A 24,218-nucleotide genomic window follows, 5' to 3' on the forward strand; every position below is an offset into this window, starting at 1 on the left:
TTTCTGTATAGTTTCTTTTTCACATTCTTTCATACAGTGCTTGCATCTAAAATTTCAGTATAGAGTATATATTTTTAAAAATTACCAAATAAACAATGAAAGCTTTCCATTAATATGAAAATGCTTTGAGTGAAAACACTAAATCACCTAAGTCTCCAAAGGACTCCTCAGCAGACTTTAAAATTCAATTTTTTCCCCTTTGTGTTTCAGTAGGAGAATCAGAAAGTGCAGTTTTAAGGTTTAAATATGTTATTTAAAGTGTTCTCATAGTCTGGAGAAAAAGATCTTGCCACATATTTCTAGGCCTTTTCTTTTGTATATATTAATGGATGTATATTTTATGCATAGCTAGCTGAGAGATCTGACCTAGCTGAACACAACCCTACAAAAATTACTCGTTTTCAACCATATCAGCTCTGATCCATGCCACTGAACAACAGATGGGGAATATATGATCAAGAGTGAGAGACATTCCTTTTCAGCTGTAACTTGAGTTTAGAGCAACTTGAAACAGTCATGAAACCGTACCCTGAGAGTGAAGGGTGAAAATGAAGTTTCACTCTCTGTGCCAAAAAATAATCTCTTTTAATTGTTCAGTGTATCCTGCATACAAGGGTTATACAGAACCTAAATTCAACTGAGAGCCTACATAAGTGCTTAATTTTACTAATTTCAGTGATACTTAACTGAGTTTAAAATCAAGCACATATCTAAATGTTTCATGACTTGGAGCCATAGGAAAAGGAAAATTCAATTTTCAGAATAATGGCTTTCATGTTCTGAAGTGATGTACTGCAATTTGTGACCTAAGGAAACGTTTGATAAAAATGCCTTTACCAGAAAAAAACGTTCTCTGTACATGTACTCCAGATGTATCTTGAAAAGATGCAGTGTTTGTTTAAACATGATACAATAGCTGTTTCTTTGTATATCCAGTAGTTTATTGAACATAATCCCTCAAATATCGTTTTGATTTCCTATCCTTTTATTCAGAAGATTCAGGCATAGTACTAACACAAAGGTAATATTACTACATATCTAATTTCTGTTCTCCTGTTAATCTTTTCTTCTGTTAGCAAAATGAAGTACCCACAGTATACACTTTATGCTTTCTTTAGCGATTTTGTTATCTATGTAATACAAAAGGACACCCCCATTTCTTCAAAAACCCCCACCTTCAGTCCTTCCAAAAACCTGCAACAAAATTCTTGACATTAATAATGCTCCAGACTGATAGATTGATATGTGCCTGGCCAGGAGCACCATGACCCAGCACAGCACTTCTGTATTAATAAGACATAAAGTCAGACCATTTATCATTTAGTATAGCCAGCACACAAATTAGAGAACAGCTTGCCAGGGTATATTGTGGTCTCATTACTTTGTTTTTGCCACAGTTGCAGGACAGATAGCTTTGAAACCTTCATGTGCTCTACTGTGACAGGGAAGTGTTCATGTCATGGCGACCCGACTGAGTAGTTCAGTTGCGTACAGTGCTGACTCAGGAGCCTTAAGTGTCCTAACCAATTTGCCAAGCAGCAGACTCTTCTAAATCAAAAGAAGGAAAACTCCATAAAGATATAATCAGTGGCAGTCACCACAGGTGTAAGATGTTCAGCAGTGCAATCAGAATATGAAACTTTGGGAGTAATTTACTGGATGTCCCTGAGGAGCACATGCTTTCATTACGGTACAGTATATTTTTTATTACATAGCTAGTGTTTCCATGCTGAAAAATACTGTTAATGTTTAATGAAAACATTAACTTATCATAAGATAACATGCTCACACTGCCTTATATTGGTTACTGTTCAAATATTGTAGCTGAGAGACATTTTACAGCTAATATTCATGTTCTAAGTATATGCATTTGTCTGTATTTGTGTACCTCCTGCCTTGTCAGTCATTTGCTGTCTTTGGGGTGAGTAATTTCCTATCAGGAAAACTTTGAAATATTAAAAAAAAATGCAGACAACTTGAATTTTTAAACCCTTAAAATAGACAGCTTAGATCTCAAAATATAAGTTCGGTTTCTTAAATCGATGAAATTTGACTTTTGTAGTGATTCTTTAAAGATGCTTGTTTAATGCTTTTGGGTTGCATATTTATGTTTGTGAATGTTTCTTATTTAATGTATTTTCAACATATGATACATGTGCAACTGATCTCATGATTGAATATACCTTGATGTTCAGTTTTATTTTGCAGTGTAATACATTCATCTAGAGATGTATTTGCTATCCACGGACGGTGAAGCATATTTTAGACTGCTCCCATTGTATTTCTGTCCACTCTTTGTTCATTAGATAGAAAATATGATCTAGATATAGTGTAGAGATAGAAAATATGATCTAGATATAGTGTAGTGTGCTCTGTCAGAAGAAATCAGTGAAGATCTCATTCACCCTTCTCTGTGAATGAGGTAAAGCCTCTAAACCTGTGCACTCTGTCTATATCCTTGGAGAAAGGTCTCTGAAAGAGACGGCTCCAAAGTGTCTTCAAGCTATACATCCTGGTGTCTGTGTGTGCATGTGGCTGCCCCACAGACCGCTGCTGTGCTGGTTCCAGGAATGAGCCTAGAGGGGTAGGCGTGGGGCAAGGAAAAACAACAGCCTGGTTTTGAGGATAGCTCAAAAGCTAACCTGTACAATCAGCGTAGGATTACTCTTTGTATATTCATTTTGGATTCTGAAAAGATTCTCAGAAACAGTCTCTAATACCAGTAACCGGAAGAAAGAGTTATATAAAAACAATTCTATGATTCTATACCCCAAGTGCCGATTTCTTAGAATTTTCATTGGAAAACATGCATTTCAAGATAATCTCTCTCCTTCTGGCTTGCCAGTCTGCTTCCTACTGCTTTACTCTAAGGTCTCAAGTGCTGCTGTACTCAAAGGTACAGAGCAGATGTGTGAGACAATTAATGGAAAGAGAGTTGTATCTCTTTCCTGGGTAATAGTGAGAAAGCCTTTGCTCTTACAGAGCTGGGAAAGGGAATGACCTAGACCTGTACAACTTAGGGATAATTTTTTACTAATTTTCCACTCGCTGCTTTGATCATCGCTTCCTAGCATTGATTTGTGGCACCTCCTTCTCTCCCTTTCTCCTCCCTGTACTTGGCTTCTTCCTGCTGCTTGACAAGCTCAATTGGTTTTATGTATGTAATTCTTTTTTTAAGAGAGTTTGAAGGTGGTCTCTAAAAGAGTTGCTTTCATCCAAAGCCAGGAGCTGATCAAAGCAACACACAAAAGCTGTGTGGGAGCCAAGGCAGAGCTGCCTGACCAGCCGTAGAGTCAGGGTTCTGTGCTGGGGAAATAGTAAAGCATATCATCTGGAAGCTGCTGATAAGGGATTTTCTCTCCAGAAACACCTGTGAAGTTTATGAGATCCTGCAGGAAAATCAAAGAAATCTGCATCAGAATACGTTGTTTCCTGCAGAGAGGAATGTGAAAGCATTTACAGGATGAAGTGCCATTGCCTAAATGTATTTATTGCCATATCATATATTAGGCTCAGTCTGCACTATCACTACAACACTGGACTATCACCCAGCTCTACATTTACTTTTATGAAGTGGCTTCTTAGCCCAATTGTCAGGATATTAAGGAATGACATACATGATTGTCTACTAAAAGAAGGTTCACACTAAATCAGAAAAGCAAGTAAACGAAAATTGGTGTTATCATTATGTCTGAAAATAGATTTCAGTGAAAATTATAATTAAGAAACAATAATAGATGTTCAGTCACCTATAAAAAGTCTAATTAAGATTTCTTCTAAATTCTTTTTGCAGATACAGATTTTTATCAGGCATCGGTCCCAACAGTGATTATGATTTTTTAAAAATTTGAGTCATAATCCAATGTATGACTTTTCACAAAGGACTTTTGACTATGACCAATTCGAACTTTGTCTGACATTTTTTCTTCTATATTAAGATAAGCTAAAATAGAGTGCCATTTTTAAACAAATCTTTACTTAAAATGTCTCAGAAAAATTCAACTCTCGTTTGAGAGTAGGCATAAAAGTTTCTAGGGTGAAGGAAGTTTAAGTTTTCTGTAGTCGTAAAGGAAGACTAAACTATGTCTTAAAACCAAAACAGCCTTTCATCCTTAATTAAAGGAATCTGGTTGCAATTGGAATTTTATGTTTCCCCAGGAAAAACTACAATGTAGGCTGCCACAGCTTAGATTCCTTGTCACTAAATTGCCAACATGCCTTATCCCGGATCTCCAAGCATAGCTGTATATTTTAATGGCTTTATGACAAGTTAGATTGCTTTGTATTTAGTCGAGCTTTATTTTTTTTGTTCAAAATAAAGCTGAATTTGTATGAGAAGCTTAAAAATATAATTTTTTTTTGGTAGGCATATCAGGAAATTCTTTTTTCCTTTTTTTCTGTAGAAAATAATAATTTGCTATTTTTGCTACTGCTCCCTGCATGAATTGTAGCATTTTCATTGAAAAATGAACACTCTGTCCTCAAAAGTAGTGCTTGTTGGTTTGCAGTTGAAAAATTTCAGCAAAAATAAGAACACACTTGTTTTTAGCTGAAGTTCTCTTTCCAGTGGGCAAAATGGATGTGAAATAATTTCATATTAAGAATGATCCATTAAATAGTTTGATTTATTATCTGCCTGAAGGAAAAAAGAAAGCAACAGCTTTTTAATAGTGTTTTTATTGAGGTTGTTTAACATTGATTTGTACAAGTCTGTTTTCATCCCTTTTGATATGGATCTGTGTGATTTTTTCCAACGGCACAGAGGGCGGTTAACAAACGGGCTTGGTTTTTCAGTAGGTGAGAAAAATTGCATATATTTGATTTCATTGCAAAGGTGTCTGTATTAATCTCTGAAGCAATCTCCTGAGAATAAAGACATCTCCCTGTTATTTACTTCTGAAGTGAGTGAGAGAACTGATTTCAGTGATTAATAGAAGCAATTTGGCTTAGGATCTGAAGTTGCCCAGAAGCTCGGTGATGTCTTCCCACTTCTCTCAATCTGCCCTCTCCTTCCAAAATCCTGTTGCTTGGAAACATGAGTCAATGGAGGAAAATCATCTCACTGTTAATGCGGGAGAAATCCTCTGTCTGGAGTCAGCTTGATTTTCAAAATCAAAAGAAGATATCAGATGAAAATTAAAAGCAAATGCAAAAGAAAAAGAAGTGGTAGAGAGCTCTGAGGAGCCTTCTTGCAATATATTCTCTTTATGGAAACAGTAGCAGAATTGTTCTTGGCTTTATAAAGATGGTGGGATCATGTTCTCTGTGACCTGTCATCAACCTTAATCAGAGTCTCTGTGTTTAATCATGAACTACTTTCCAAGGTGGCATTATTAGGAAACCATTAAGTTTAATCTGGTCTGGTCTGTAGATAACATTTCTAATATAATTCCACAGGAGATATATGAGTTCTATGATCTGGTAACAAAAGGAGCTGGAATTCCTGGCAAAGGTAACTGTGGTTTAAGTTAAAGCTTTTATGTTGCCTTTAAAATGTAATGCCCAAATGGCGTCTACTGAATTGCCATAACTTTATTCATATATGAAACACAGACCAACTAGAGACTTTTAAATGATCTGACAGCTTTATTGCTGTGGAATAAATTACTTCACTGAAAAAGTGGATTTCCATCAGCACATCCATAAGTGACTACTGATTTTAATCTTATTAGTACCATAGAGTTAAGCTTAGCAGAGGATCATAATTTCATTTGTCAGCGATTTTGAAGCTTCAAAATTTCTCTTTCTGGGTAAGACTAACAGCAAAAAATCAAACCCTTTTTGAAGATTTTGATGAAAATCATAGGAATAGTAAAACCTTGGTCTGGAAATGATCTCAAATGAGGAAATGTATTTAAGTGTTTCCCACACTCCAGTACTATATCATAACCATTCTGAGCCCTTTTTTCCTCTCTCTTACTGCCAAGTCATTCTGGCAAAATATTGTGAGGAGACAGATTTGACTTCCAGAAACTAATATTTTTTTCAGAAATTGCCAATAGTCCACCTATTTACTATGCCTGTAGATGGCTTTGAACAGACAAATAAACAGCTGTGTAAATTACTTCTACAAGTGATGATTTTGTGGTACATGAGTAACCAGATTGCTTTCTGAAAGAAAGTTTGTCTTTGCCCATCTGAGCTACAGCTGTATTCGTAAATTAAACAGTTACAGGAGAAATTCCTGTGTGCCAGAAATCAATTTTCTGTTGTAATATCTGGGCATGGCTCTGGTGCTAGCACTCACTCTCTGCAGCAATTCCCAGGCACACTTCAGAAGTTACAATGGGCCAGTGACCATTCCCAAAAGGCATTTTGGATGGAGTAACCTTGTTTTGAGTCTAGTAGTAATGACATAAGCTATAATACTATGCTGAGTCTGGTGGGGGATGAATATCAGTAAGAGTCTCTTCTAGGTCTACTGAATCAATAATTTTATATAACCTGTGGAAATAGATTTACCACACAGTAGTATCACTTTTACACAAGACAAATGTTAATATAGAAGATTAAAAATAATTTATTCTTCCAAATCCAAAGCTAAAGAAAGCACTGTCTATAATTACAGATATCTTCATGGAAATAACAGAGTAAAAGATGATTCCACAGTCTTGTGGCTGAACTGAATCTGTGAGGAAGATCTTATAGTCTGTACCACTGCCATTGAAGAGAATCAGTTTTGCGATGTCTTCAAATTTACAGAATCACAGAATCACAGAATCAACCAGGTTGGAAGAGACCTCAGGGATCATCGAGTCCAACCATTGCCCTGACACCACACTGGCAACTAGACCATGGCACTAAGTGCCAGGTCCAGGCTTTTCTTAAACACATCCAGAGATGGTGACTCCACCACCTCCCTGGGCAGCCCATTCCAATGTCTAATAACCCTTTCTGAGAAGAAATTCTTTCTAATGTCCAACCTGAACCTCCCCTGGCGAAGCTTGAGGCTGTGTCCTCTTGTCCTATCACTAGTTGCCTGTGAGAAGACGCCGACTCCCACTTCACTACAGCCTCCCTTCAGGTAGTTGTAGACTGCACTAAGGTCACCTCTGAGCCTCCTCTTCTCCAGGCTAAACAACCCCAGCTCCCTCAGCCGTTCCTCATAGGTCAGACCCTCCAGACCCTTCACCAGCTTGGTCGCCCTCCTCTGGACTCGCTCCAACACCTCAACATCTTTCTTGAAGTGCGGGGCCCAGAACTGGACACAGTATTCAAGGTGCGGCCTCACCAGTGCTGAGTAGAGAGGGACGATCAGTTCTCTAGACCGGCTGGCTACACTATTCCTAATAGAGGCCAGGATGCCATTGGCCTTCTTGGCCACCTGGGCACACTGCTGGCTCATGTTTAGCCGGCTGTCGATCAGCACCCCCAGGTCTCTTTCCTCCGGGCCGCTTTCTAACCACTCTTCCCCCAACCTGTAGCGCTGCATGGGGTTGTTGTGGCCCAAGTGTAAGACCCGGCACTTGTTCTTGTTGAACCTCATGCCGTTGGTCTCGGCCCATCTATCTAACCTGTCCAGATCTCTCTGTAGGGCCTTCCTACCCTCCAGCAGATCGACACTCCCACCCAGCTTGATGTCATCTGCAAATTTGCTGAGGGTGCACTCAATCCCTACGTCTAGATCATCTATAAAGATATTGAACAGCACCGGCCCCAGAACTGAGCCCTGGGGAACACCGCTAGTGACCGGCCGCCAATTGGACTTTGCCCCATTCACCACCACTCTCTGGGCTCGGCCATCCAGCCAGTTTTTAACCCATTGAAGAGTCCACCCATCCAAGCCCCGCGCAGCCAGTTTGTCTAGGAGGATGCTGTGGGAGACAGTGTTGAATGCCTTACTGAAGTCTAGATAGACTACATCCACAGCCCTGACTTACTTTTCTTGTAGTTACATACAAGTCCCTGCCTTAGTATTTCTTTCTTCTTAATCAGATTGTTGTTTTTAATACAGGTTTCCAAGAATTATTACAGACTTTACTGAACTTTAGAAATATTGATGGATTTTGGATGTTACTGGATGGATCTAAATCATGTTCAGAGAAAAAGGATCACAATACCAACTTTTCCAGTAGTGATCTGTGAACAAATTGTTAACTTGCAGTAAAGAACGCTTTGTCCTCCCAAACAAATTTTAATAGATAGCCTTTTGGATACCTAAATCCATAGTTCATCCAAACAAAACCCCTCATTATAATGCAAGTGATGAACTGCCTCTTGCCATAGTGATAACGAATTACTTTGGAATAATAAAGAGCTTGGAAACATCTGACCATTCTTCTCTTAGAAATGATACAACAGAAAATACTCTGTTAGGCCATTTCAAAAGTCTGAAAGCTGGCTGCTTAAACTGGGAAAATGTATCCATTGCTATACTGTTTTGCTGGAAGGATTAATATATTAAAGTAGTAATGTCAATTATATTTTAGAGTGAAAAAAATTTGCAACTTAATATGAAACTTTTCCTCCTGTAATAATTTGTAAGTCACATCTAAGATTGAATTTGTTAGTAATTAACTGTGTCTTCCTAATTTCCCACTTAGATCCCTTAACTATTTTTTCAAGCATTCTTAACACAGCCCACATATATTCTTTACTTTACTCAGTTTCTGCTGAAGGCAGACTATCAGTCTGTTTCAGTGGGAGCTGTCAAAGGCCGTGGGTTAATTTCCATGCTCTAAAGTCCATAGCTTTCCTTAGGATACCCAGCCTGCCCTAGGTATAGGATAAATTTTGTGCGGAGTTGCTGTGCTAGATCTTCAGTCTTCACAAAATCTTGATACTCCTCACTGATCTTTATCACAGACAACTGCAACTAAAAAGTCACTAGTGTGTCACCATCTTTGTTCCACTGTGCAAAAGATCTGCCTCCAAGATCTAGGTGATGGGACTGCATGTCCTCCTGCTGCTTGCAATTGTTCTGTGTTATCATGACCAGTCACTGTCATGGCTCTCGTGGTAGGTACTGACCTCATGGCCAAGAGGGAACTCCTTTTCTAAAGCACAGCAGCTGGAGTGCAGGGTCATAGCAGAATAGTGCGGGTTTTCTTCAAAACCTAACTACTTCAACTGCAGTTGAACTTGAAGTTGACTCTATATGTGAGAGACATTAACCCTTAAGAAGATCCCTGGTTTTCCTAGTCACGTAATCCCTGTTTACCACAGGAATCCTGACAATTCCTTGTTTGGAATTTGAGGGCTGTTCTCTTTAGTCACTAACGCTCTTCTACTCTCATTTTCATGTGCCTGGACTTGGCATCTCTCTTTGGCAGCATTATCCATGGATTTCTAAGACATTGGCTTGACCTGCTTCATTTGTATCTGCAATTGTTTCTTAGGCTTCTAAGTTCCTCAGAGTGGTTTTCTTCTTTTTATCATGGTTTTAAGCAGCTTTTCCAGGTCCAGATCTTTCCATTTTTCTCCCCTTTGTATTGGCAAGTATCTTCTCTTCATACTCTCCATGGAAACTGACAGCGTGACAGGGAGGTGCCCTTTGATTTATCAGTCATTGAGGTTGAGGGCTATCCTTTTGTGTCAGTGTGGTTTTTTTTTTTTAATAGATCTGGTCACTATCTATGTTCATGGCTTGGAATTTCACAAGCATTTGAAAGTTTAGCCTGTGCCACTCACTTGTATCTGAGAGAGACATAAATCTGGGCTGGGAACGCTGAGTTCATTGAAGCAGGAAAATAGGACTCAAAGCCTTTGCTTCCTGGTGCTATGGAGCCAGCAATTTACAATTCAGGTGCCACAGTCGGAGCAGCTTTAAAGAAAAGAGGGGATGACAACCATCATGGAGTTAGTGAGAAATAGCTTCTCCCTTGCTTGATTCGTAGAAGTCATTTCTCCTGCAACTGAGAGTCACTGGGACTCTGAATGACAAAAACTAATGCTGGTAAAAAAGCTCCTGCAGTGCCCATTTTCTGGTTCCAGTGGTGTGTGTTTGATGATGAAAATGGCTATAAAATACTTATCACATCTTCCAAAGTATGTTCCTGGATTTGTGATTGTGTTTGGAACTGTGATTGTAAGATCTCACAGGTATGTGAGAGGTGTACAAATCCAGAAAGCATATTTTTGTTTCATTTAACAAACCCATTCATGTAAATAAATTAGCACCCCAATGGATAAACAAACATGCTTATGTTGTAAAGGATTCCAGGACCTGTCTCTTGCACAAATAACTTAATCTTAACTGATTCCTTATGCATAACATCACACTGATAAGATGCTGGTTTCTGCCATCCTCAGGGTTAAATATAGGGTTTCTGTTTTGTTCGCTTGTGGACACTATAAATCCTGAGCAAGTATGTTAAATCCCTATAAATGGTATATCTATTTCTGTTCTTAAGAAACTGTGCAGAATAATAGCTGATGAGTTTACAAACAGAAATATTACAGTGTTTTCTCATTCATCACAGTTAGATCCAGATAATGATCAGTAAACAAGTAAGCCTTCACTGCATAAGGCAGTCTGTGTGCCTGTTCTTCTGATAATGCTTTTGAGTTGTCTCAGAATGTTTTGTCTTACTCTGGATGAATTGAAAAACTTCCTATTTTTCATGTGCTTTAATGAAGCTTTTCAAGAAGTAAAAGTTTGAAAATCAGGTAGACCAGTCTGCTTTGCATGGTCATGTTGAGAACAGGCAAAATCCAGCCCTTTGTAAGACAAGCCTCTGCGCTGCAGTCAAACTTTTGGATATTCTCTTTGTGCTGTATCAGTGATTTTTTTAAGTGCAAAAAGTCTTTTGGATGTTATATGAATTTTTCATGTTTTGGCTCTCTATTTAAATAAAGCAGTCTATGTAAGAAAGTGTTTGGAATGGATGATAGCTGAACGCTGTTCCCATTCCTGACGGTGTAACTTTGAATGTTACGTGTTACCATGTTGAGAGCATGTTCATGGAGTTTAATTTCTCTTTAGTCCAGACTTTCAAGACTATGATGAACAATCATGTAGAACCATATTGTACCTGCCCCTAAAAATGTAGAGATGGGTCCCTGAGCCCGCAGATGCCTCCAACCTAACAAGAGAAAATATGGGTTCATAATATGGGAAGGAATTTAGAAGAACAAAGAATTAAATAGGTATCTGTCAGGTATCTTGATAACTATTTGCCCTAGTTATATTAAACATAAACCATCGATGTAACAAAGATAAATAATTATCAAGGTACCTGACAGTCGTATAATGGTTGAAAGATGGATTAGAATTAGAAGTAAACATCTTCTAGTGCTTTTGTGTAGAAACAGCATTTAGTGTGATTCGTTTCAGAGCTTGGCCTTGGGTTTCCTGCATACACCTCTGATAAAGCTTTTTAAGGACAATACTGATGTCAGGCTTCCCTCATTGTCTTCAGCTGTGTTTGGTGTAGGTGAAGCAGTACTTAAAACAAGAGGAGCCAGAGGATTCCAATCGATGCAGAAAGGGAACTGTAATCTGCTTTTTGTGTTGGAAGAGAAGATGCATCCTCACTTCCACATTAGCACTGAACAGCACTGACAGGCTTTGCAGCTTCCCATTTACCCTTCACCAAATGGATACATCAGTACTGCTCACTGCAACTTTTCTGTTTGATTTTGTGTATATACACGAATATTTTGTCAGTAGTGCCTGCTTTTAATCTGGATCATGTTCTTAAATGCTGCCTGCATTGTTTTGTAATTCTTGTTGTGCTTCTATTAATACTATATATAACATCAATATGCTATATTATATAGTATTAATGATACTATATATAGTATTAACATGATACAAACAAGTATACAAAAATATTATTATATATGTAAAATATGCTTTATGAAGTCATAAAAAGATATCCAAATTGTCAGCTTTGTATGTTGTTCCTTTCAAACCCCTTTTTCCATCAAGAGCAGTATGTGGTTTCACAGTAGTTTTTCTTTTGCTTGACTGATTCCTACAGGATGCTTCCCAACAGGCTCATTTCCCAAGGAGTGCCCAGTGCTGTGGAGGGGCTGTTCAGTGTTTGGGAATTACTGCCAGAAACAGGAAGCGTTTCATGCTTTCTATTCACAGTTACTTGAGGAGGGAGAGGACATGGGGCCCAGGGCAAGAGCTACTTTGTAATAGGAAAAGAAAGCTGACGTGGCTTTTGGTTATACCGGTTCATTGTATTCGCTGTGGAAAGCAGGCGGCAGTTAAGTACGTGGGATATTCAGCTGGAATAGACTGACTCCTCAATGACAGAACGAGGAAATTATGCGGTTTCACTAACAATAAAGTCCTAATAATTAAACGCAAAATCACATAGGTAATTGATAATATCTCATTCTATAAAAAAAAACCAAACCATAAAGTGCATGTTTACAGGGAAAAATACTGCTTAAGGTGAGAAGGAAAAGCCATTATATTTCACTATATCTGAGTTACAGCAATGCTATATTATTTATGAGACAGCACCTCTAAAAGATATGTTGGACTGCTTTAGTCATGAGTTTTCAGCCATGGTGTGCCATGCAGAGCTAAATACACAAAACTGTGCTATTCCTCAGATCCTTTAACATTTATTCTGTTCAAGTCATGTAAAACAGAAAGGCTGTTTAACAGATGAGATGATTGCTAACTATTGAAAATGCATCTCCTGAATTGCTATATAACCAAGGAATTACTTGAATCAAATTTCTAGCTACACCTTCAAGAAGGTGTCAAAGCTTGCTGCCTTTCTGCTGAATTACAGAAAGCTGTTACTTTTAGACAACTTCCTGTAATTTACCAGCAGGATCTGCTCAGCGACTGCTGCAGTCAATGTTCTTTTCCTTTGCCTTTCTTTGTGGACAATGAAGCTTCTCTCTTTCATGAGAAATGTTGTAGCCTGACATCAACATGCAGTGATCAAGTTCTGAGTGCTAAAATTGAAATCTTTTTTTTTTTTCTCTTTTCTTCTTATCTCTTTTTTTTTTTTTTTGAGAAGATGGGAAATTCTTACGCTGGTCAGCTCAAGACAACACGGTTTGAAGAAGTGTTGCATAATTCTATTGAGGCCTCTCTCCGCTCAAACAACTTAGTTCCCAGACCAATCTTTTCTCAATTGTATTTGGAAGCTGAACAGCAACTGTCATCACTGGAAGGTAGGAAATAATGGAATTTATATTTCTGCTCAAAGACAATTCTGCTTTTTGCTCTCCCAAGGCTCAGCACACATATTTAAAATCAGAATACAGAAAAACAAAAGTATTTAAAGTTTTTATTTGGATTTTTTATGATCTACAAATATATATATATATATGTATTAGAATTGGATTAAAAATACAAACTGCATAGTCTTTTATTTTGACAAAATTAAGGTGCTTGCTCAGATTTATCAATATACATAAATTGCAGTACTAGGAATTGTTCTATTAAATGTATGGAGGAATCTTTGGAGATTTGGAACATAAATCCATTATGCTATAACTGATAATACACTGCTGAAAGTTATACAGTAAATTATGGTAAACACATGATAGATTTGTAAAGGAACATGCTAAAACTGATTTTCACAGTGAATAAATACAGCAGAAATACTTTTAGCTTTTAAGAATGTTTCTAATTACTTTGGGCATAATATATGTAGTCATTCTGTGGTTGCAAAGGTAAAAATTTAGGTTGTGTTCTCTCGTAAACCCTGCACGAGCTGGTATTTAATATATGGGATTTCTCACTGAATTTTTGTGTGTGTTTAGAGAAGGCTGCTTTCTGAGTTTCATTTGCTCAGTCTTTTTTTCTTGGAAGTGGTATAGTTTAATGAACTGTATAGATCTGATAAGCAAACTCATGATACAATTTGGTGGTTTGGTGTGGTGTTATGTGTAGTAGTCTCGTGGTTTTCAGTGAGTTTACTGGCATGTACAGAACACTGGCATGCTGGTGCAAGGTTATGTTTAATAATATCATTATTTAGCCATTTCTGTCACCAGGGTGGTGTTTCATTTCTTTTATCAGGGTTACTTCCCCTGTCATACTTTGCTAAAGGTGGCTTAGATATATATGTGATGAAAAATGCATAATGATTAACAATCCACAGTAAGAAAAAAAATGGCCCAAGAAGTAGTAGTAGATAAAAGTATTTTGCACAGATTAAACTCTTTACTATTACCTCATGGTAACAGCTGAGAAAACATTCCTTGAAAAAGTAAATTTGCTCACAGCTCACACATCATCAGTCATATTTTGGTTTTGCTAATATAGGACATAATAATGAATATACATTCATTGTTTAAATATATATGCTGCTTATTCCCTACCAAAGTGATCCTTCTATCAAACCCTTCTATGAATATTTCATAAACTTTTCCATGGCAACCAACTGTGATGTCACAAAATGGATTATGACATCTGTTGGAAAGATGCTACAGGAGCAGATGCATTGTACAGGAACAAAAGTGCAATTTTACACTTCTGTAACTTCTTTCTTTCAAGGCTTTTAAAGAACTTTCCAAACCATGAGGGGCTGTTTCTGTTTTCTTTGCAGTTAATGGAAACAGAATTGAACTGTAATTAATTAAAAGTCTTAAAACAGCCTGGCGAAGAACATTCCTTTCATGAAAGTTTCAGACGAGGGGAACTCTGAAGGGACCTGTAATAAGAGTTTTTCTGAGGTTGTTCCTCAGGCAGGAGAGGCCTGCAAGATGGCATCACATACTCCAGCCTCATCATCACTTGAAATTACCCCTTCTAGCTGCATGAATCCCATGCTCAGGAGGCATGTGAAGCAGAGAACCATCCTTGGGGTCTTGTGTAAACCCCTGTCCTCCCCTCTCATTGTTCTCTTTCCTTGGCCCTGGCATTCTGACGTGATGATAGACTATCCTTGGTCATAAGTGCCTGTTGGTCCTCAATACAGCAGGTGTTTTCCTATGGTGAAGCAGACATGATATAAATAATTTAGACAAGGTGGTGCAGCGGGTCAATGCAGCCCAAGTGTTTTGACTTTCCATTTTGTGGACTGATAACATGTTATAGATGTTCAACGTAGCATTTGGCAACAAAACCAGGCACCCGTAAATAAGGCTGATATTATGGATTTTAGTCTCTGATGATGTTACTATATCAAAATTGCTAGAGAGACTGACAATTAGGTATATAGTTTAAGAAAAAATCAATTGGGAATTTTTTTTTAAGCTTTATCAATCACCTGTTGTAACTTGTCATTATTTTTAGATTTATATTTTTTTGTTTAAAAAACATTTTTCTATCTCCTTTTGGTATATAAATGACCATTTAAACCAGAAAAAAGTGCCTAGCCACTGAGACTAGCCTAATATCATTAAATATCTGTCATAATTTATGCCTAAAAATAATTTATTTGTGCAAAAGAGACTATAGTGTGGCTGGAGGCAGGTTAAATGAACATGTTGGTCCCTTCTGGCCCTGATGTTACATTTTTTGCAATGAATTTGCAAGCACGTATTTTCCAGTGAGTATGGTTTTCCAGTCTACACATTCTAGTTTTGAAAAAAACATACATATTATAAATGTATACCTTTATATTAATTTATACAATTACATTTACCTATACAATTATTTGTAGCTATGTAAATCAGAAGTTCTACGTTCACCTAAGTTGATTTAGTCATAATGTCAGATCTCCTTGGCTCCAATAATAGTATGTTTGATGTGTTTCCTCTTGCTAGATTTTTCATTTCATCAAAAAGCCTGCAGTTTGCTGTGGTCTTACTGGTTGTACTTTTCTAATGAGGGTCTTCTAAAGTCTTCTTAATTTTTTTAGCTTTTGGAATTGCAGAACATACCTGCAAATGCCAATAAATAGTGTGAATGTTCAGGAACTTTCTAGCAAAGTGCATTAAAAAGTCTTTACAATAGAAGACAAGGTTATTTGGCTCTAACAGGTTTAGATTTCTTGTATATCTGTTTGTCTGGTTATTACCATATAAACTGAAAATTAAACCTGTGGACTGGATTGCCAGTTATTAGAAGTCAGTATGTACAAATCAGTGAAGCTCTTCAATCTAATTCTTCACTTCTGAAATCAAAATCCCATTCGAATCACAATCATAATCACAGTTTCAATTCTCTAATCACATCTAATTTCTCAAATACAAAAGATATTTCTTCCATTTTTCTCTTGTGCTCTTAGATGCATGTGGGTGCCATCTTTTAGACGTATGTATTATGTTTGTGCCAAAGAGGTATGAAGCTGATTTCAAAAGTTAATGACAAGCATTATTTTTCTGTTAGCATCCAAGTCCTATGCCACCGATATCACTGGGACTTCAGTGGGAAAAGGACAGGAAGCAGCGTGGCAAAGCAAAGCAGAGCAGCAGTGTGGCAGTTGGCTGCACTGCAGTGAGATTGTTCATGGAGTGGTGTTGTATTCAGCTCTGATAGCAGCGCCACATTCTGACGTGAACTCCACAGAGAACTTGTGTCTGTGGTTAACTGGTTCTGTCCTTGGTCTGCATTTAAGGGAGGCTGGCTGTTCATGGATACAATTTATTTTGTGGCTGGTGATTTAAGCCCTGATGCTGCAGTCAGTTTGTGGATAATATCAGCCCTATGAATAGTCCCACTGAGAAAAAAATATATGTATATTAAAATATTCTCAGATTCATAGAATCATAGAATCATAGCATGGTTTGGGTTGGAAGGGACCTTAAAGATCATCTAGTTCCAACCCCTCTGCCACAGGCAGGGACACCTTTCCACTAGACCAGGTTGCTCAAAGCCCCATCCAGCCTGGCCTTGAACACTGCCACGGAGGGGGCATCGACAGCTTCTCTGGGCAACCTGTTCCAGTGTCTCACCACCCTCACAGTCATGAATTTCTTCCTAATAGCTAATCTAAATCTACCCTCTTTCAGTTTAAAACCATTACTCCTCATCCTATCACTACTTGCCCTTGTAAAAAGTCCCTCTCCCGCTTTCCTGTAGGCCCCCTTCAGGTACTGGAAGGCTGCTAGAAGGTGTCCCCAGATCCTTCTCTTCTCCAGGCTGAAGAGCCCCAACTCTCTCAGCCTGTCTTAATAGCAGAGGTGCTCCAGCCCTCTGGTCGTCTTCATGGCCCTCCTCTGGACTTGTTTCAACAGCTCCATGTCCTTAAGAACTTAACTTACATTTAAATCATACCTTAAGGGTGGAAGAATGTTCCATGTGAAACGTCTTAATCACAACTGTATAAGCATAAAGCTCTAATAAATCCTTTGTGAGAACTGAAAAGAATTCCTTAAAGGAAACAATGGTGTTTATGATATCTATGAATGAATTTAAATTCAATAAAGTATGGACAAAATCTTCACAATATGTCTGTTAGTTTAATGGTGCTGTATCAAGTTATGTCAGCTGAACATACAACAGAAGAACTACAGTTGTGAGTCCACTTCTGCCATCATCTTGTCTCTGGTTTTGAGTGTGTGATTGTGTGTTCTTTTGGGATTGTTTAAGAAAAGAAGATGTGGAACAGACACACACAAACATAGAGTTCTTTGAAGGGGCCCTGATTTAAAAGTAAAGTGGAAGCAGAAACTGTAGATCTTTTTTAAAACAATCAGCTGAAACCCTAATGATGCCCTTTACAGGTGACAACAGCTCATTCTTGTGTATTATAGATACATATATGCTCTTGTAGTCTTTTAATTTTTGACCTGAAAGCACTGTAGCTCTCCTATTTCTTAGTCTCCACTTCCATTTCTTGTGTCTATTTTTTTTTTTTTTTTTTTTAATGTGAAACTACCTGTTATGGCTGAACAAACCTGACAGTTTACCACTGTTCAAAGGGCAAAATCCCACATCCTGCTCCCTCTACTCCTCCTAGCCATATGTTTCCATTTTCTCCCTTTTCATCAGTTTTGGAATTTTTGGATCTTCCACTGAGCTAATTTAATACATAAACCCGGTAAAAATACCTGGTCACTTTTTTTTGCTTAGTTAGTTTTCTGCTGGGCTCGAAAGCTGGGATGACTCAGCACAGGTTCCAGTAAGTGTCAGAGCTGGCACAAAGTGGAAGGAAGGAACTTCATGGCTGGAAGTTAGTGAAAGAGAGAAGAGCCACACTCACCCCTTTTGCATTGCATTTGGATGATAGTCAAGGTTAAGTCATAACACATAACTTACCCTGAATTAAGCAGTAAAGATGGAGAGCTTCACTCTTCCCTTTGTTCACTTCCAGCATTTTTGTCTTTAGACTACGCCCTTAGAACAGTTGTGTTTAATGTTCTGTCCTTATCTGTGTGCACCAGGACTGACGCTTGCGTTTAGATACTTAAAAGTAAACATAACCTTCAAATCCTCTTCTAGATTGGGGTGTAGGTCTTAATAACCTTTAGAGACAAATCTTCAAACTCCAGATTTACTTTCTTCAGCTTCCTCTCTAATTCTCATTTATCCTGTAGTATTTGTTTAGCTGATTCTACAATAATTTGACAATAAAATAAAAAGGTATTCTGAGAAGGGTCATAGGAAAAAAAAATCCTTGATGAATATCTTACGGGATTCTGAGTGCCTGATCCAAAGTCAGTTGAAGCAAAGAGGGTATGTCCAGCTGACACTGAGCTTTGGAGGATGACTGCAGTGTGCTTCATTGTTTTTCTGTTTCAAGACTAAAAGCTGGATCAACAGAATAATGTAGGAGCCTAACTGCTATTTTACTTGCCCAAGTCTAATCACAGAATCACAGAATCACAGAATGTTAGGGATTGGAAGGGACCTCGAAAGATCATCTAGTCCTATCCCCCTGCCGGAGCAGGATTGCCTAGACCATATCACACAGGAACGCGTCCAGGCGGGTTTTGAATATCTCCAGAGAAGGAGACTCCACAACCTCTCTGGGCAGCCTGTTCCAGTGTTCAGTCACCCTCACCGTAAAGAAGTTTTTCCTCATATTTATGTGGAACCTCCTGTGTTCCAGCTTGCACCCATTGCCCCTTGTCCTGTCAAGGGATGTCACTGAGAAGAGCATGGCTCCGTCCTCATGACACTTGCCCTTTACATATTTATAAACATTAATGAGGTCACCCCTCAGTCTCCTCTTCTCTAAGCTAAAGAGACCCAGCTCCCTCAGCCTCTCCTCATAAGGGAGATGTTCCACTCCCTTAATCATCTTCGTGGCTCTGCGCTGGACTCTCTCTAGCAGTTCCCTGTCCTTGAACTGAGGGGCCCAGAACTGGACACAATATTCCAGATGCGGCCTCACCAGGGCAGAGTAGAGGGGGAGGAGAACCTCTCTTGACCTGCTAACCACACCCCTTCTAATCCACCCCAGGATGCCATTGGCCTTCTTGGCCACAAGGGCACACTGCTGGCTCATGGTCATCCTGTTGTCCACTAGGACCCCCAGGTCCCTTTCCCCTACGCTGGTCTCCAACAGCTCTGCTCCCAACTTGTACTGGTACATGGGGTTGTTCTTGCCCAGATGCAGGACTCTACACTTGCCCTTGTTATATTTCATTAAATTTCTCCCCGCCCAACTCTCCAGCCTGTCCAGGTCTCTCTGAATGGCTGCGCAGCCTTCCGTTGTGTCAGCCACTCCTCCCAGTTTTGTGTCATCAGCGAACTTGCTGACAGCGCACTCTATTCCCTCATCCAAGTCATTAATGAATATATCGAATAGAACTGGTCCCAGTACCGACCCTTGAGGGACTCCGCTAGACACAGGCCTCCAACTGGACTCTGTCCCATTGACCACCACTCTCTGGCTTCTTTCCTTCAGCCAGTTCACAATCCACCTCACTACCCGATCATCCAGACCACACTTCCCCAGTTTAGCTGCGAGGATGCTGTGGGAGACCGTGTCAAGCGCTTTACTGAAATCGAGATAGACCACATCCACAGCTTTACCATCATCTATCCACCGGGTTACGTCCTCATAAAAGGCTATCAAGTTGGTTAAGCATGACTTCCCCTTGGTGAAGCCATGCTGAGTGCCCCTAATGATCCCCCTATCCTTGATATGCCTAGAGACAGCACCAAGAACAAGTTGTTCCATCACCTTTCCGGGGATGGAGGTGAGGCTGACCGGTCTATAGTTCCCCGGGTCCTCCTTCTTGCCCCTTTGAAGCTAAACATCTGTTCTGCTTCTTGCTCATCCTCAAGTACCTGCACCCCTTCACCGCCCAGTTTTGCCAGTGAAAGCTCTGTGTTTGCTGCAGGCATGTCCCTACAGAAGGCAAAAGCTAGAAGCCTAAGACATAAGCGCCACTGGGTTCACTTAGTACTTGTGCCCTATCTCTGTTTTATGTAAGGCTGCATCTGGACTGAAATTTTCCTTAGCCCTGTCCGTAGAAGTGTTCTCCCCTTTAATGTTTATCTGCACTCCTCTGCTTGCCAGCTTGTCCTGTTTGCCATGAGTGTGTCTGAGTCATAAGAGGGAATGGAGTCAGTGCTCAGTATGTTTTGCTGGATCTGTTGCATTATCCATGAAAAAATTACTGTCCTGTGGGTGGAGAGAAGGAAAGAAGTCTCTAGTTGGAAGTCTCTGAAACATACACCAATAATATGCAGGTGAATTCTCTTAACCAGCAAGCTATCAGGTAAAAATGCTCATTTAGGTAGCTGGTGCACCAGAGAAGTGGTTTACAGCAGAGAATCTGAAGAAGAAATACTTAAAGCTGTCTGAAAAATGAAGCCTACATCATGTATTCTTCTCTCCAGCATTCACTATTGCCACCTAGACTAGTGCAGTCCATGCATAGGCTGCTGTGAATCATCTTCCAAGACATCTGCTTTTCCTTGGCAGAGCTCTGGATTCTGGTGGGAGACAGACGGCCTGAGAATTAGGTGTTCTTATTGTGGCATCATCTGTGGCGAATCTAGTTTCAAGCAGGAACCATTTCTTCAGTTTCCTGTACAACATCAAGGACATGGTCAATACCTAATTAATAAAATCTGTGCTTGGACTGTAGCCAAGGCATTATAAAGTGCTAAGAAATAATGACTTTGGGTTTATATTGGCTGCTAATATTATAAACAAAGGATACAGTTACACTGTTGTGATCAGCAAGATTTCCAACACCAGGAGTTAGGCCTCTCAAAATCATGACGTTAGCTTAAAAATGATGACATTTTAAAAAATAATAAATTGAGGCTTCTTTTTATTTGTCCTTTAGGTTTTTTTTTTACTTTCTCAGGTGCAGTTGGGTCATGCTTTTGAACTTTTTTTTTGCACAGGAGCTAAAAGCTTTATTTTTTTGATGAAAGACATTCTATTGTAAGCATGACTGGAAGCTGGAGCTTTAAGGAAACAAATATCTTAAGAGTTGGCAACAGTAAAGTCATTGTCAAGAGAAGAGAATCCAGTTTGCTGTAATACTTTCTGTAACTGGGTCACCCTGTTCATTCACTGGTTTGTTGCCAGCGTTTTCTGTTGTCTAAGACATTTATGCTATGATAATTTGTAGCAGGCAGCAGAGCAGATAATGAGGAAGAAGAAGAAGAGGAGGAGGAAGAAGGGTCAGAATCAAGTAGTCCTCCTGTTTCTTACCAGATGAAGCCTCCCCCAGAAGGATGTTGCACTACTGATGGTAAGAAATGCACTAAACTTGATGTCAGAAGGCATTTGCCCTACCAAAAAGGGTAGGTTTTGGGCCATTTCCCCTCTAATTCATCAGAATGAGATAATCTATACAATATAGAAATCCTGAAGATGTCAGTGTTCATTACCTGCCAGATAAAGCTGGATTGCTCTTGATTGCTCTTATATTTGACAGGGTCTTTGCCCAGTGTGTTAAATAAGCATTTACGTTGGAACTCCTGGCACGAGGACAGAACTTCTGTTCTCTTAGGCAACGTGACCTTTAAAAGGCTGGGTTTGCAGGCATGGCGTTTGCTAAAATGAATGTGGTAATTCTTAAGGCTTTATCATCGTTGTTTTCTATTTAAAGTGTACCTCATTCAATGTTGCTGTAAAAAATACTTGAAAAGCCAGTGCAATTTACCGGATATTGAGAACTATTATCTCAATTTTTGAATGTCTGACCTAAGTTATGATGATGTTAGTAAATAGCCACATAAATGTGTAGGCAGCAAAACATCATCAAGAGAAACTTCACTGTACTTTTTCAGATTTGTGTTTGTTTATTGTACTGGTAACATCTGTTTATGGCTGACCAAAAGGCAGGGAAGAAAATTATCTCTTAGTTTGCCCTTGACCTCAGAGGATACAACTTTGTTTTTCATTAAAAATATAGGAAGTCCTTTAAAGAAGACAATTGTGAGTATTAAACAAAAAAATCTTGTCAACTTAAAATACGTTGAATTGATTTTTTCTAGGTTTCTGCCAGGCTGGTAAAGATTTGAGACTGGTTTCAATTTCCAATGAACATATTGAGGTACCAGCGGGGTTTTTACTTGTTGGTGCAAAGTCACCAAATTTACCTGATCACCTTTTAGTGTGTGCTGTGGATAAAAGATTCCTGCCAGATGACAATGGGCGCAATGCCCTGTTAGGTAAGTGTCTGTGATTGCAGTAAGTGGATGCTTCTGTGGACTACAAATAATAGCTAATCTTTTTTTTCAGAGTCTGTTCAGCAGATCTTATTTCCTTTCCACATCTACAGTAATGCTCACTGGTGATGCACAACAAGATAACAACTCAGAGCTGGCTGTGTTTGCTTTGGAAAGATACAAACTGAGCCAGTTCATTAGAAATGCTTCATCACCTTCTGTCCATTAGCCCAAGGCTAAAGCCATTGTCTGATCAGTTTATGTCCTAGTTGCTGGAACTGCACATCTGGTAACTGGACTAGTTGAACTGCTGCCTGTCTCTATTTTAGCTTTCCAAATACTGACATGGACCAACTGTAGGTCTATCAAGTGAAACTTTCAGGCGTACGTGTAAACAGTTTGATGATAGTTTGGACTACAAAAATTTATGACCTTTTTGATTTGACCTAGGGATAATATTCTCCACTGTGTTTGAACAATAGTGTGCATTCTGGATCCTAACCTATGACTTTTTGGTATTATCACAATCTAAATAAATTTATTTTGAATGATTATAAGTTGAAATTTTTCCTATATGTGTAATCAGGTAATACTGTGTGTTTGAACAATACTGTTTGTAGGATACTTCAATTTCTTGCTTTTCATCTTTTTAAAAATCTAACTTCTGACATAAAACTAGGACCTTCTGTCTATTTTATTGTAGCCTTTCTGATGGCCATTAGCCTCATCCAAATCAACCCAAACAGGGAAGATCTGCAATCATGTGAATGAATGAACTGAATATTAATATTATTAAAGTGGAATAGTTTTTATATTGGGAAAAGTGGTATATAATGTGAGGGAGAACTCTTTTTTCCAATCAGGCACTCTCATATTCTTATGTATTATTTTCTTAGTTAACCAAAAAATGCTGCATCTTATGTCTGTGTACTAGTCTGAGCTTTAAATAGGAAAAAGGAAACGTTTGTCATGTCTTTTAACAGTTTTCTTTCACAAACACTCAGGGATATGATGTGAATTCAGTTATCTCAGTTTGAGTAACTCTTCAAGGCATTTGGGATGACAGTGTAGTGTGAAGGTGCATAATGTAATTCTATGTACAGTAATTTCTTTCCTCATGTGATCTTGCAGAGTTGGATTGGTCACAGTACATTTGACGAGTGATTGTAAAAGAATTAAGAGGGTTGTAAATTACCCACGTGTTGTCATTTTAAGATAAAGACAGGAATGTTGTACCACTCAAGTCATTCAGTGCTAGCACTGTTAACAGCTTAAGCTCCTTAGGCTGTTAGCAGAGAGGAAGTAGTGTATTTGTTAATTGCATGCTAAACAAGAACAGAAAAAGGCAACAGGAACATAACTGGGAGGTCTTTATGCTACTTGCATCCTCAGCTTGCTTATCTAATTCATTTTAGTCTCCTGAAACCATTTAAATGCTTATTTTTGGCTGTTGTTATACACTTAAGCACCAGTGAATCGCATTCTTTTGCAAAGAATTTTAGTAATTTTGTAGGATGACTTTTATGTATTCTATAACAAGCTTAAATATGAAAGATCTTACATACTTTAAGATCCAAAGTCTTCGTTTGGAAGCTGGAAATAAAATAATGTTCCTGGTCCCTAATCTAATGAAAAAACACAATATATCTTATTGACATGAGGATAGCATACTATTCATACAATAGATCATATTGTAGATAAAAATGATTGTTTGTTTCTGCTTTTCATACACTGATGCAGGTCAAATCAGGGTAAGTAAAATTAGAAGTAGACATGAATAGTCTCACTGTTTCAGACACATAGTGAGATAAAAGACAGAACC

The 24,218-nt window shown here is 38.6% G+C and overlaps 1 protein-coding gene across 2 annotated transcripts in view; it reads left to right on the plus strand.

Annotated features, from left to right (window-relative positions):
* The first annotated feature begins 12,932 nt into the window (after window positions 1-12,932).
* GREB1 (growth regulating estrogen receptor binding 1) overlaps window positions 12,933-24,218 on the plus strand; it is a 60,238-nt gene continuing 48,952 nt past the window's right edge. For both annotated transcript variants that reach the window (XM_068405136.1, XM_068405144.1), the window contains exons 1-3: window positions 12,933-13,089; window positions 21,352-21,474; window positions 22,223-22,399. In XM_068405136.1, the coding sequence (XP_068261237.1) occupies window positions 12,933-13,089; window positions 21,352-21,474; window positions 22,223-22,399 (457 nt within the window). The remainder of the gene's footprint in view (window positions 13,090-21,351; window positions 21,475-22,222; window positions 22,400-24,218) is intronic.

The sequence above is a fragment of the Nyctibius grandis genome, chromosome 1, assembly GCF_013368605.1.
Source record: "Nyctibius grandis isolate bNycGra1 chromosome 1, bNycGra1.pri, whole genome shotgun sequence".
NCBI lineage: Eukaryota > Metazoa > Chordata > Aves > Nyctibiiformes > Nyctibiidae > Nyctibius > Nyctibius grandis.